The following is a 14277-nucleotide window of genomic DNA, read 5'->3' as shown; positions in this document are numbered from 1 at the left end:
CAGATTATCCACACCACAAAGCTATCAGTCCCTTTGCTATCCCTGGAAGCCTTTCCACTGAGCCCCTGCCTTGTCATGTTCACCTCTAGTGCTGGGTCCTAAAAGTGGGTGTGATATTTTAGCCTTCGTCCAGCAAACACAGACGCCAGTGAGTCAAGCTATGTTTAGACAAGAACCAGAGGAGTGGGCCAGTTCTGGTTCTCAGGGTCAGGAAGTCAGACAAACAACTACAAAACTTATCCTCAGGAGGGGAGATGGGAGACTTTCTGAAGAAAATGCTGTGTGGGCTTAAAGACAAAACATTCAACTCAGAGACGAACGCAGGAAGCGGATGTGGGATGCGAGGGGAGGAGACAGCAGCCCGGGCAGAGGCGGGAACCACGAGGTACGCAGAGAGCCGCTGGCCCTGAGGGGGCGAGGCGAGCTGGGGTAACACGCGTGCCTTTCAGTGGTATCAGGAACAGAGATGTATAAATAAAATACTCTGTACTGGCCCAGCATCTATTAGACGCTTAAACACCAATAACTATTTTAGTTACTGAAATAATAGCCACAGGTTCCTTTTTGGGGGTGTTGTTTTTAACACTTCAGGTTCAAATTAAATTTGTGGTTAACCAAAACCCTTAGAGTTCTTTTCCCTCCTGTTTGAATAGTGTGTTTGCCTCTGCTTATTTTATTGCCACGAACAAAACATAAATGCAAGAAAGTATACTTTAACATTACTTATGATTTGTCTTGCTAATTTGGGCTTGTTATCCCTTTAGATATTTTTGGTTTGTTTTAATAAAATCTGCATTGCTATCGAGCTTAGTCACTTTCTCTGAGTTCGGTATGTTCAGATGTCTTCTCAACATCTTCACTTGAATGAATACTCAAACTGAACTACACATACTCAACAGGCAGCATAAACTCATGTCCAACTTGGTTATCCTTTGAGGAAACTGGATAGTTTCTTCTTGAAAATACTATGTGCTGCATAAATTTATGAATGAGCTACTTTTTTTTTTTTTTCTACCAGGAATTGAACTCACGAACTTACACTTGCCTGGCAGGCCCTTTGCTGCTGAGCTATATCCTTGGCCTGAATGAGCTACTTTTAAAAATGCATTCATAAGAAATTCTCTTTGCTGAATAAAAAAGACTGTTACTACTTCCTTCCTGACAGTTCCTGTATGATTCAGGCTGGTGTGGACATGCCTCAAAGTGCCCACTTTCGGCTCTCCTGAAGAAGAAGCACGAAAGGAGTGGTAAGGTTGAGTCCTATGAGGTCTTGATCTCCTACAGTCTTGTTGTTTTTATTTTATTTCCTCTTAAAAATATATTAGTATTTATTAATTTAAAATCATGTTTGGTTTCAAGGAGATATTTTCATATCTGCATATTTGATCACCCCCCCCCCATGTAGTAGTGAAAACAGACAATACTTGGCTTTCTGAATCTGGCTTATTTTGCTTAGGAGGATGATCTCTAGTTTCACCCATTTTCCCACCAATGACATAATTTGGTTCTGCTTTATGGCTAAATAACGCAGCGCATTTTCTTTATGCATCCACCCACTGACGGGCACCTAGGCTGCTTCCGTGTCTTGGCTACTGTGAACTGTGCTACAATACACATGGGTATGCAGGTAACCCTACAGGATGCTAGGGTAGTATAGTTGGGGCATATGGTAGTTCTACTTTTAGTTTTTTGAGAAACCTCCACACTGAGTCCTTAGTGGCTGTACGAGTTTGCATCCCCCTCAGCAGAGTAGAAGAGTTCCTTTTCCCTACAGCCTCATTAATAGTCATTCTTCTTGGTGTCCTTGGTAGCATGAGCTTCTTTTCTTTGACCAAAACTCCCAAGCTATTTGTGCATAGGTACTGGGAAGAGGAGAACAGTCACACGCATGGTTTGGTTGGTTTAATACATCGCTAAATATGAGGTTGATGGACATTTTCCCCTTAGGAGCTCCTGGGCTCCTCTTGGGAGAAAGTTCTTTTAGAACAAGCTGACTAGTTCCTGTGTGATCTTGGGCTTTTGTACAGGTGTTTGTGTACCTGCGAGAATTCCAGACTCGTTTCTTTCCCTGTGGTACCGAGACAGTCTCCTCAGAAGGCTTCAGACCGTACTTCGGTCGGCTTGGAGGAGAGACGTGCGGCACTCTGGACCTTGGCTTCCTCATCTTACTTGAGGACCTCCTGTGACCTGGGAGGTGCCCAGGCCAGTGGGAGTACTCATGGAGCTCTGGTGGGAGCCTGGCACCAGGCCAGGTGTTCGAGGGAAGAAGAGAGAAGCTGCAGTCTCTGTCCTACAGCTGGTTTGGCTTTTTAGACCATAGGTCACTTTGGAATATCTGCTGAAATCTCTCACTTCCAAGCAGCAAAGGCAAAACACATCCCACACTTTGTGCACACAACTCTGGAAGCTAATTATGGACATTCCTGGCCTCCATGTCCGAAATCACTGAGGCACTTGGAGATAAGACACTCACACGGCCCTGGCAGCCTGCAGCTGGCCTTCGAACCTCAGCCTCTCAGTGTCTGATCCTTCTGGAAAGATGCAGACTTCAGGTTCTCCCAGTGCCAGACTCCGCTGCCCCTGTATGGCCAGAACAAGGTCTTTGCATTTCTCCCGGCCTGAACGGGACACCACATCGTAGCCCTGCTCATTCCTATGGCTGGCTGGCTTCGAATCGCTTCTCACCTTAGCAGTGCCTCTTATGGCACTTGCTATAAAAACTTGAAGAGTGCAAACCCGTGAAGGAGGGACAAGCAGATGTCCAGGGTGGTGCAGGTCTCACACAGACGCCTGCTGGGAAACGGGCTCCAGGCTCAGACAGCGCATCTGCCACAGGTTACCGGCAGTGTTCTCCGGCTCACTGAGGGCTGGGGCGGGGTGTCAGGAAAGCACAGCTCAGACGGTGGCCTGCAGTGTAGGCTGAGGCTGCCAAGCCTGCCCACGACCTCTAAAGACACATCTCTGTCTGGGCAGCGACTGACCACAGGCCGAGTCCTGGGGCTTCCGGGAGAGCGCGGACGGCCCCCGCTGCTCTCTGTAGGCCCAAAGCCCTTGTTACTTGGACCTCACCGGAAAGAAGAGGCCCAAGGCGCCTCTCTCTCTGCACTTGCACAGCGGTCCTGCTCAGCTCCAACTCCCCAACTTGGTGGCTTCCCTCGGACACTACAACTCTGTCTAGGGGCTTGATCTGACCGGGAATCAGCACTTTCCCATCACCGAGTGGCTTCCTGGGGAAGAGCATTCAGCATGGAAAGCGGCATGGTCCCAGGCCCCCCAGGGAAAGGGGGCTGCCCTCTTGGGATCCCCATTTTTTCTTTAATCTCTCCCCATAGGAACTACCTCGGGGCTGCATCCACATAAAGCCCTGGGCGTGGCCAGGAACTCATCCCGCCCCTCCTCCCTCCAGCCCTCTGCTCCCCAGCGGGCTGCTGGTCTCTCTCCTTCTGCACCAGTCCTCCCCTCTCCACCGCACCTGGCTGCTGTCCCCAGGCTACACTAACCAATGCTGAAGGGTGCTGGGCTCTCGGGTCACGTGTCCCCTCCGAGTGGCTCCTTCACGCACCTCCTTTCCTGCCGCCTCCACACGTCTCTGCCTGCTCGCCTGTCAGGGGTTCTTAAGTTGGGGCCAAGCTTTAAAACCTCTAAGAGTCCTCTGAAATAACTTGCAGCTGGCCCTTCCTGTGTGCTCAGAGGGGTCCCAGCTCCAATACTCACGTGAAGGCCCCCTTAAATCTTCGTGCTTCTCGCACATGAACTACGTAGAATTTCTTCCCCTCTCGCTCTCTGCCCACAGCTCTCAGACTGTGTGCACCGTAAGAATCAGCTAAGGTGTTTATTAAAGTCCAAACTCTCAAGTCCCTGGGTGCCTCTATTGGGATACACATTTTTTTTTTTGGTGACAAGGTCTCGCTATATAGTCCAGGCTGGCCTTGAGCTCACTATGAGGCCCAGACTGCCTCATGGCAATCCTCCCGCCTCAGCCAGGTCCAGGATCACAGGTATGCACCACGCTCAACGGGGACATACATTCTTGCCGATTCTGGTGCAAACGGTCCATGAAGTCATCTTGAGAAACAGCGGCTTTCAAATCTCCTCCTGAGCTTGCTCACCCATGGCCATGTTTCTCATGATCACCAGTACGCCGATAAACCCCACGTCGCTGACGCTGACCCTCTCTTGCCTTCCCAGCTATGGAACTCTATTTCCAGCTACTGGATATATGTTGTTCAGGTATCTCAAAATTCAGTTTGCTCTAACAGAAACCCTTGTTTTCACCGTTTCCTATCTCAGCACATGGTAACAAGGCATACCCAAGGCCACTTGGGAAACCTGAAATTTGCCAGACACTAGTTCCTCTGCGCGCCCTCAGCAGGCCATCTTCCGGCTTCTCCAGCACCCTTCGGGTCTGTTGCTATCTCTCCTGCCTTGCTGCCAGTCTCCTTGTCCTTGTTGTCCCTCATCGAGGTCACCATAGTCTTCTGGTTGCCCTTCCTGCCTCCGCATTCGTCTCGTGACCCCCAATTCACTTTTCACAGCGTCACCAAAAAGACCTTCCCCACAGCCGGGCGTGGTGGCGCATGCCTATAATCCCAGCACTCAGGAGGCTGAGGCAGGAGGATTGCCACAAGTTCAAGGCCAGCCTGGGCCACACAGTTAGTTCAGGGGCAGCCTGAACTATACAGCAAGACTCTGTCTCACAAAAAAAACCCAAAAAAACCACCCCCCCAAAAAAAACCCCCACAGAAGACCTTCCTCAAACGCAAGTTGGACTCTGCTTCTGCCCTCACCAGGAACTCTGCCACTTACGAGCTATGATGACCTCAGATGGACTCTCGGACCTCTTATTCTTCACCTCCTTATCGGTGCGCCATCTCTCCGTCACCTGTCTGCACGTCTCTTTCCTCCCCTTCTGTGGAGGCTGTCTGGAGGATTAAAAGCCTGACCTGGTTGGTGTCAGCACACGGAGCCCAGCCGTGCAGAGCGCGTCACTACCCTGCTGCATTCCAGCCTTGCCCACAGGCAGCCGTCTTCACCTCCTGTTCTCTCAAGCCCCAAGGAGGATAAGGTGGTAGTCACCAGGGCTGTGGGGCCTTGTCTTTGTGGGGTGTCCCAGGTCCCCTTCTGTCTGGGCCTTTTGAGCCCTGTACGTTCCTCCGACTGTCAACACCTGTCACTTCTGGGGTGGGGGGGTCACTGACTGCCACCAAGAGCATGTTGACAGCCACGTCCTCTGGGCCCTCTTGCCTCGTACCTACCACTCTGACCCTTCAGGCCACCGTCCTGAGGGGCTGTTTATTTCTCTCACCAACGAGAACGTGAACCCCATGGGACAGGTTGCTTCTGTTTCTCTTTTTTAAAGTATGGTTCATTTCTGCCGCTGCAGTAGCCGGGACCCAGTGGTTTCCCAGGAAATAGCTGATGAGTGTTTGCTTTCAAGTTTGTCGAGTTTGCTGAGTGTTCTGGTTCTTGTCCCTTGAAGATTTGGGGGAGTGGCTGGGGAAAAGGGACCATGACTCTTGTGAGCTCTAAACACCTCCATTTTCCTGCACTCACTTAAACAATAAACCAAGAAAACACCCCACGGACTGAGAAATGTATCTCTATGCTTACAGTACTTAAACTCAACCATCCCTTGGTTCCAAGATGTGGTCTCTGTCCCCAGCTGGAAGACACATGTGCACACCCACAGTCACGCTGCCACCAAGTCCTGCGTCTGACGGGTATGCAAGATGCCACCTGTGCAGAGGAGCACACATTTAATCTGCGCCGGGATCCTAGGGGATCCCAAGGGAGAAGCCAGATTTTTCCCTGAGGAGAGGAGGGAGTGGATCACTTGGGGCCTGGGAGGAGTGCTGTAAGGCATGGAGGCTGGGTGTTGGAGTAGTCACATCCCTTTGCAACACCCACTTCGGGATGAGAAAAGCTGCTTCACGCCACATTCCAGTTTGGCAACTGAGGAATCTGGACTCACGGCAGGCGGGGAGGAGCTGACAGGCATCCCAGAGCTGACAGGTGTCCCAAAGCAACTGTTTTAGATAATGAGATAGGCACAGGAAGGGGAGCCTCCCCCCACCTCCACGGCGGCAGCCCTTACATCTCTCTGTCATGTAAGGGGTTTCTTCTGCTCTACTTTTTATTTCTTTGCAGTGCTGGGGATTGAATCCATGGGTGCTCTACCACTGAGCTACGTCCCTGTTCCTTTTTATTTTTTATTTTGAGACAGGGCCTTGCTAAATTACCCAAACTGAGCTCAGCTCAAACTTGCAATCTTCCTGCCTCTGCTTCCTCAAGAGCTGGGATCACAGATGTGGGTCACCAGGCCTGCTACTCTACTTAGCAAAGCAGGAAACCCTAACCCCAACCTTTGCTTATTATTTTGAAGCTATTTTCCTTGCAGCTTTTTTATTTTGAAATTTAAAAACCTACAGAAATATAGAAGGTAAACCACTGCCCCTTTCATCTAAATTTGCCCAGGTTAGCATCTGGCCAAGTGTGAGTTATCTCTTTTTTTCCTGAATTATTGGAGAGTAAGTTGCAGGCATGATACTTCAGTCCTAGGTTCCTGACCATACATTTCTTTAAAATAAGGACATTCTAGCTGGGGATGCGGTTAGTGGCGGAGCACATGCTAACATATGTAAGGCCCTGGGTTTGAGTTGTAGCATCACAAAAAATTAAAATTAACTGTCTCAAATAAGAAAATAATAAAAAAGGGCTGGGGATGTAGATCCATGTGAAGGCTATGGGTTCAATCCCTACCATTGACTATATATATATATATTCTGCTATATAATGTAAATATCATTATTACACCAAAGAAAATCAATGATTTCCAAATAAATCTAATACAGAGTCCACACTAAAAGTTACTCATTTTTCCAAAAAATGTTTTTGCTATTTTTGGACCCATCGTCCACTCCTGCACTGCACAGTTGGGCTGTCTGCTTATTCTTTTTTTTTTTTGGTTTTTCTCCGGTACCGGGAACCGAACTCACGACCTTGTGTGTGCTTGCCAGGCAGGCGCTTTGCCGCTGAGCTAAATCCCCAGCCCTGTCTGCTTATTCTTTGGCTAGGATATTAGCCTGTTTTTTTTTCCTACTGATAATGACTTTTTTGGAGAAGATCTGAGGTCCCTTGTCTGGTAGGCTGTCCTCATTCTGGGCTGTTTCTGATTAAATTCAGGAAGACTACTACTCAGGCCACAATGGCTATCTACTCCATCACATCGGCTGGATGGAACCTGAGGTGCCTTTGATTTGGGAGGCCTGGGTTGGTCAAGGGGAGATCACCAGATCTGCCAGGGAAAGGCGTATCTCCCCCTCGGTAATTTATAAATCACCCATGGGGCAACTTTTTCTTTGCTTTTGGTAGTTCTGTGGAGCACACCCAGGGCCTTTGGCACATCCCCAGACCTTCTGAGTTTTTATCTTGAGGTAGGGTCTCACCAAGTTGTCAAGGCTGGGCCCATCCTTGTGATCTCCCTGCCTCAGCCTTCCAAGCTGCTGGCATTACAGGCATACGGCACCGTGCCTGGCTCTCTAGGGTGACTTCTAACATTTCTTTATAAATTCTGATGTGTCCCTGTGTCCGTGAAGGGTCACTGCGGAGGTGGACCAGGTTTCAGCACAGCTGTGGGACAGCTGTGGAGATGTGGCTTGGTGCAAGGCCTGCCGTGCACTCATCTCCGAGGGTACCTGAGCAGCCTAGGAATGAGCCTGGCTCCACCCGGCTAGCATCCTTGGTTCTCAACGAGGCCACTTGGCTCAGTTCTACCACTGGGGAACTGTGTACTGTGTACCCGGCTTGCGCACAGACAGAAAGGAGAGGGCTCTAGTCCAGGAGGGGACATCTGGGACAAACAGCCATCCACAGGGATATGCACAGGGTGCTACAGGAGGGCCGAAGTCTCACGTGTCTCTCAGGGTAGTAACAGCACAGAATGACAGACTTAGTAAAACCAGAGGTTCATAGGGCCCTCTAACCTTGCCTGCAATTTTAGGCAAGCTCTGTTGAGAAGCTACTGCTAGGAAAGTCGACCCCTGGAGCACATGAGACCTGGCTCCAGAGCGCAGCCCTGCTGAGTGATTCTGGTGGGACTTGCAAGTTCCGTAACGCTCCCGATGCTTGTTCTGGGGGAAAACCTTACGATGCCTCAGGATAGACATGAGGACTTCACACAACACCCATGAGGCAGCTCGCACAATAGTTGACACCCAGCCCCCACAAAAGGTGGCTGCTTCCCTTTTCTCTTCTGTGGGTCAGCCACCAAAGGCAAGCCACTGGCTAGACCAGTTCCCAGCAGTTTTCTGCCCGCCACCCTGAGGAGTTAATATGCTCTCATGAGAGTGATACAGACCCTCAACAGACAGCTAGCGACAGACAGCTAGCAGCTCATCGGATCCTTCGAGATGCAGGAGTCAGATGTTCCAGAAGCTCTCCAAGCAACAGGGCCACACATCTCTAGGGAGATGTGATCTGGGAGAACACCTGACTGCGAGATCTTGGAGGGCCTCTGGGACAGAGACCTCCTGTTGTCTTCAAACCCCGACAGAGGCCGGGGATGGGCAAGAGGGGCTGTGGGTGAGCGGGCTGGGTGAGGGTTTCTGCATCTTTGCACCTAGAAGATTATCAGGCCAGTGGAAGCAGCGAGACGACTGTGTCCAGGCAGCCAGCAGTTCCAGCACTGCCTGGGAGCCAGCGACAAGTCTCTCTCTGGCTGCCTCTCTAGCCTGCGACACCAGAAGCTCCACTGAGAAGCAGCTGTGGCAGCCCAGCATCTCTAGTACCACGTTTCAAAATGAAACCCCACAAGCCAGTGAACAGGTTTTCAGACAACGTTTCAGACTTTGGGGACACACGAGGGAACCAAACAGATGGAAATCCCTGCCTCCTTGGAACTTACAGTCTAGAAGGGCGGAGACAGACAATAAGTAACAACATAATGCCACAGCAATACGTAAAGAAGCTGTGTAACACGTTAGGTGATGAGCGATTAAAAGAAATCCAAAGCATGCTAAAGACCAGAGCGAGGGGTGGCATGGAGTCGAGATGGACTGGCTCACCCTGGAGGGGCGGACACAACGCTGGGCTTCCTCTGCCACACGCCAGCATCAGCCGGCCTTGTTCCCCCGCCAGCTCTGAGCCGTCTGCGTCAAGCCTTGCTCACCGTGGCCAAAGGTGCCCCACCCACCCGAGTCTTTGCACTCGTGTTCCCCACACCCACAGCGGCTCCATCTGGAGGTCCCGGGCCCCGCTGCGCATCCTCCCTGCATCTGCTGCCTCCTTCCACCTCAGCCCTGCTCCGCCGCCACCCCTGGCCTGGGCGCTGCAGAGCTTCCCAAGAGGTCTTGCTGCCTCCACGCCTGTCACCGCCAGCCCTGAGGCACGCAGCGGCCAGAGGGGTCCTGCGCAGGCTTCCCCCGGAGGCTTCTCCCTTGGCTGAGGACCAGGCCCAGGCTCACCAGGAAGCTCAGTTCCTCCGCGTGCGGTCAGGCTGTCGAGCCCTCTGCCCTCACCACCTCCACCCTGCCCTTCCTTGTGTGCTATCAGCCTCTGTTCTTTTTCTGACCCTTGAGCCTGCCAAGGTGCTTCCACCTCAGGACACTCACTGTCCCTCTCTGCCACTGCTGCTTGACGTTTTCTTTTCTTTTTTTTGAGACGGTCTCAGTATGCAGTTCAGGCTGGCTTTGAGCTCACTTTGTAGCCCACGCTGATCTCCAACTTGCATTGATCCTCCTACCTCAGCCTCCCCAAGTGCTGGGATTACAGGCGTGCACCACCATGCCCGGCATGACTTTGTTTTTTTTTTTTTTTTGGTTTTTGGTACCAGGAATCGAACTCAGGACCTTGTGCTTGCCAGGCAGGAGCTTGTGCCATTGAGCTATATCCCTGACCCTGACGTTTTCATTTCCAGAGTTTTACATGGCTGCCTCATGTCCCACTGGGGTCACAAGGTCCAGGTGTCCACTCTGGGACCACCCAAACAGCAGTCCAGGCATTCTCCATGTCATGCCTCTCTGTAGCTCTTGCTTAGGATTTCTTGAGCATCTCCGACAGGACAAGGCTGCCCACGTGGCTCGTTCTGTTGGCCCAGCACCCACAGCACCCCTGGCTCACCAGCACCCCTGCTTGGTCTCTTTTTATAAAAGCCTCTGTCCTTCAAAGTTCCCCCGGGAGCCCACTTTTCTTGGCGTCTTTCCTGACAGCCCCAGCTTCTCCACTCTTGCTGTTCCTCCTGCCCTCACTTCCTGTCTGCTGTGTGGCCCTCAGGCTGGGCAGCTCCTCACTTCTGAGCATGCGCGTCCCGAGACCAGAGGCTGGCTCTCATGTGTGCACAGCAAGAGGGCACAGCGCCTGCAGCCAGGAGACCGAGTCCCAGGCCTGGGTCTGTCACTCCCCGCCTGTGTTTCTTGTCCAGTTCCACTCTCCTATGTCTTGCTTTCTTCCTCTGTGAAACAGAAGAGTGCCTATGCAGTGCATATGAAGGAGGCCCGGAAGCAGGCTCCGCAGGCATGCAATGCCTTCCCACTGTGGGAGCGCAGGCGCACAGAAAGGCTTTCCCTGCATCTCCCTCGCCCATTTAAAGCAGATTCTCCAGAGAAAGCCATTGTGGTGATCCCCCAGGATTCCCCAGGGCTACTTCCAGCACCGCTGGTGTACAGGCATCGTGCAAGAGTCCCCTACCAGGGCTACTTAAGCCACAGCAGCCAGACAGTGGACGCTCACGCCTGGCCCTGAGAGACTGTTACCTGCCTAGTCCAGTCCACTCTTCTTCCTAGCGCCATTCTGTGACCCTGTGCTGCCTGCTCCCCCCGGGTTCACCAAGAGGACTATGAACCTCTGGGCTCCCCTGCCTGCTCACGTCCTTCATGTGCGCCCACGCACGATAATGAGAGTCCTCTGGCACTGCTTCTCTTAACCTGGCTCTTGTCAATTCATCTTTGACTTACTCCCGGAGCCTGGGGGCGGGGGACGCTCCCTTGCGCCTACACCTGCCTCCTTCGGGGTGGCACTGTCCTGGGAATTCGGTGAAGCCACGCGCGGGCGGCGCTCTGTGCACTGCCCTGTGCTCCGCAGAGTTCCAGCTCCCGCTGGGGCAGGTGCTCAGAAAATGCCCCTCGGTTGAAGCGGGCTGAGGCAGGCTGAGAGGAGGTGCTCTTCCGACACAGGAAGTCCTCCGCCCACCACCCACACCGAGGTAACACCTGCGGAGCGGTCCCGGGACCTTCGCCGCGGTGTCAGCTCGTGGGCCTGTTTGCACAGACAAGCGCCAAGGCCCTGCCTGGGAGGGTGGTGCCAGTAAAAAGGGGCTTTTGTCTTCGTCTGGCCACGCCCCACAGACAAGTCCCGTCCGCATCTGGATCTTGAGGGCTGGACGAGGTCAGCAGTTTCAGACTTCAGCTCCATCTCTCTCAGGACACATCTCTTCCCTCAGTGAAGGGAGGGCCCAGCCAGGGCCTGCGGCGTGACTGCGGTGTCCCTGACCCGAATCTGCTGTTGCCAGTGTCCGGTGTGCTTTCCAGATGCAGACTTTGCAGATCTCTAAATCCTAAAAGGCCTTCAAATACCACGCTGCGCTCTGCCTTTTACTTCTCATACTGTTTTCTGCCATTAGTGACTAATGGAACAGAGTGAGCGGCCCAAACCTCGCACAACACAAGTCACAACTGAAAACACGTGCTTTGGCACAGGAAGCAATCTGTTTTCTATGTCCCACCCGTTCATTTTCCTTGAAGGAACAGGACCAAAACATAGAAAACAGGCTGCAAAAGAACAGGAATAAAGCCACCAAAACACAAAATGACAGGAGCGGTGTGTCCCTGGTGTGCATGCCAGGGAGGCGCTCGGGACAGGTCCCACCTGCTGGCCCAGCACTGGCATCACTCACTGGGCAGTATGTCCAGGAGCCCACGGTGGCATCCTGGGAGAAGCGCGGCGGGGGCTCCAGCTGCAGTCCCTCCCCACAGCCCTGAGGCCCCCCACAGTGTTTCAGAGCTCAGCACCCTCAGACACCGGCACGGCGGCAGCACCTTCCTCGCCCATCCCAGAGGGGTAACAGACTTGAGGAAGAAAACTCATGAAACAAGTTCAGAACATAATTTTTAAAGCGAGAGATGAATGTTTGATGCTAAGGCACAAAGCTGTAAGGTATTAAATCAAGTCCAAGCTCCATTTCCCAGAGGAGAAAACTCTGTCCTATCACCTCCAACCTTGGTGGAGTCGCAGGGCAGGGGACAGCCGTGTCCACACTGTGGTCATGCCTTGAGGAAGAGCCGGTACAGTGTGGAGCGTGGTCACAGGCCACCTGGTGCGCACCGTGGCTCCACAGCCAGTCTCCAGAGAAAGCAGCCCGAGGGTCACACAGTGTGCTGCTCTGACCCAAGTTTTTGTTGTAAAAGGTGCCTTGGGCCATCCCAGGGAGGAGAGCCAGGACTCCCCTGCCACCACGGAGTCAGGCATCGTCACGTGGAGAGCCCAGCACTCCCTCTCCATGCTCCCAGGCAGGCAGCTAAGCTCTCAGTAAGTCCTTTCGGCGCCGGAGCCACTCATGGTTGCAGGCATCAGGAGACCAAGGTCTGGGGGCAGAAGGGCCAGCAGATGAAGTCTGAGGCCACTGGCTTTTCATGTGACCTTCGGTAAGTCCCTCGCCCTTAGGTCCTGGATTTTCTGATCACTGATCAGTACAACAAGGGCACCTGGTGATTTCTCCAGGGCCTTCACCAGTGAGCGTTTCCCTCTTGACTGCCCTCTGTCCCCTGAGGGGTCCCAGTACTCACCACGTGGCCATGGCTGGAGGCTGCAGCACAGAGAACCTCAGGAGGTGAGACCCGTGCTCTGCCCGGGCTACTCGGGTCAGAGGACCACAGACTCTCAACTCAGTGACTTGATTTTTAGACTCTACTTAAAACCAAACAGGAAAAGGAAGCTGAACTAGAGACAAAGGGGAAACAAGCCCCAGTTAAAAACTGAAACCTAGGTAGAAAATAGAGAACAAGAAGCGAGCGGGCAGGGTCCCACCAGTGCGGGTGGCTGAAAGCGGTGGCACAGGCCCGAAAGCCCTGAAGCCGCAACCTCAACTCTGTGAGCTTCCTGTGAGGGCAGACGGCTGAGGCCTGGGCTGGGGGGACCAGGCCCTGTGTGGTGCTGGCTGCACCAGAGCCCAGCAGCGATGCAGGCTCCTGAGGTCTGAGCCACCTAGGGGCCTGGGCCTGGGCCTGAGCTGGGTGCTGCTGCCGGAACTCAGCTGGTCCCCAGAGAGCCAGAGACTGTTGGGCACGGCTTTAATAGCTGCTAAAGTCTTCATGTTGGACTCTGGAGTGAAATTTGCATTTCTACTCAGGGCTAAAATTAAGAGGTTGGAGGTGCTACGCTTTCTTGTGGGCTCTAGAGAGGCCCCTGCCTCCCCCAGCCTCTACACTGGATCTGCCTTCCTCAGCCCACGGTTGCTACCCCACCTTCCAAGTGTGCAGTGCATTGCTTGAACCTTTCTTCAACAGTGGCATCTCTCTGACCACAGCCAGGGCAGGTTCTCTGCTTTTTAAGGACTCCTGGGGTTCAACTGGGCCCACTGAATAATCCAGGATAACTGCCCAGTCTCTGGTGTCTTTGGCCACCGGAAGCAAAGTCCACAGGGTCCAGAGACTAGAGCGGGGAGCTGGCTTCACTCTGCCTCCTGCAAATCCTCTCTGAGCAAGAGTCTTTAAAGAGTATAGCATGCACACAGGAAGTGATTGAGTCTTACATTTGCTCCCAGCCTGGCAACCTCTATTTTTTTAATTAGAGCATTTAGCCCATTTATATTTAACTTATTGACTCAGCTTTACCATTTTGGTGTTTTATTTGTTTGTCTCATTTGTTTTTAGTTCCCTTCTTCCCTCTTTCCTCAGTTCGTTGTTTGTAGAAGTCCGTTTCCCTATTGATGATTTAGCTGCACTTCTTTATTTTCTGGAGGTCTCTCCAGGGATTACAATGTATGTCCTTAAGTTTTCTTTTTGTTTTCCCCTGTACTGGGAAGTCAAAAGTCAGGAAGCTGAACCCAGGGCGTCACTCCTGCTAGGCGCGCACTCTAGCACCGGGCTGCACGCATCCCCAGCCTCTACACCCTTAATTTTACACAATATATTTAGAGTAGTACTGTACCACTTATTGTAAAATGTAAGAACTTGTAACTGCAAAACTTTATTCTCCACTCCCACGCTCCACAATGTAGCCATCCTCAGCCCTACATACGCATAGTACAGTTGTTACACATTTTGTTTGTTTTTTTTTTTTTTTTTT

General features: G+C 52.3%; 1 protein-coding gene across 3 annotated transcripts in view; it reads right to left on the bottom strand.

The window, feature by feature from the left end:
• Evl (Enah/Vasp-like) overlaps positions 1-14277 on the bottom strand; it is a 99897-nt gene that overhangs the window by 48073 nt on the left and 37547 nt on the right. Inside the window, exon 1 of one of the 3 annotated variants that reach the window (XM_005390427.2) lies at positions 12777-13031. The exons of the other annotated variants lie outside the window; for them this stretch is intronic. Within the exon in view, the coding sequence (XP_005390484.1) occupies positions 12777-12787 (11 nt within the window). The 5' untranslated portion in view covers positions 12788-13031. Of the gene's footprint in view, positions 1-12776; positions 13032-14277 lie in introns of those variants that run through there. 3 annotated transcript variants of the gene reach the window in all.

The sequence above is a fragment of the Chinchilla lanigera genome, unplaced genomic scaffold (assembly GCF_000276665.1).
Source record: "Chinchilla lanigera isolate Chin_1 unplaced genomic scaffold, ChiLan1.0 scaffold00037, whole genome shotgun sequence".
NCBI classification, from domain to species: domain Eukaryota; kingdom Metazoa; phylum Chordata; class Mammalia; order Rodentia; family Chinchillidae; genus Chinchilla; species Chinchilla lanigera.
Note: the sequence above shows the minus strand (reverse complement) of the source record. Positions and strands in the feature narration are given on the sequence as shown.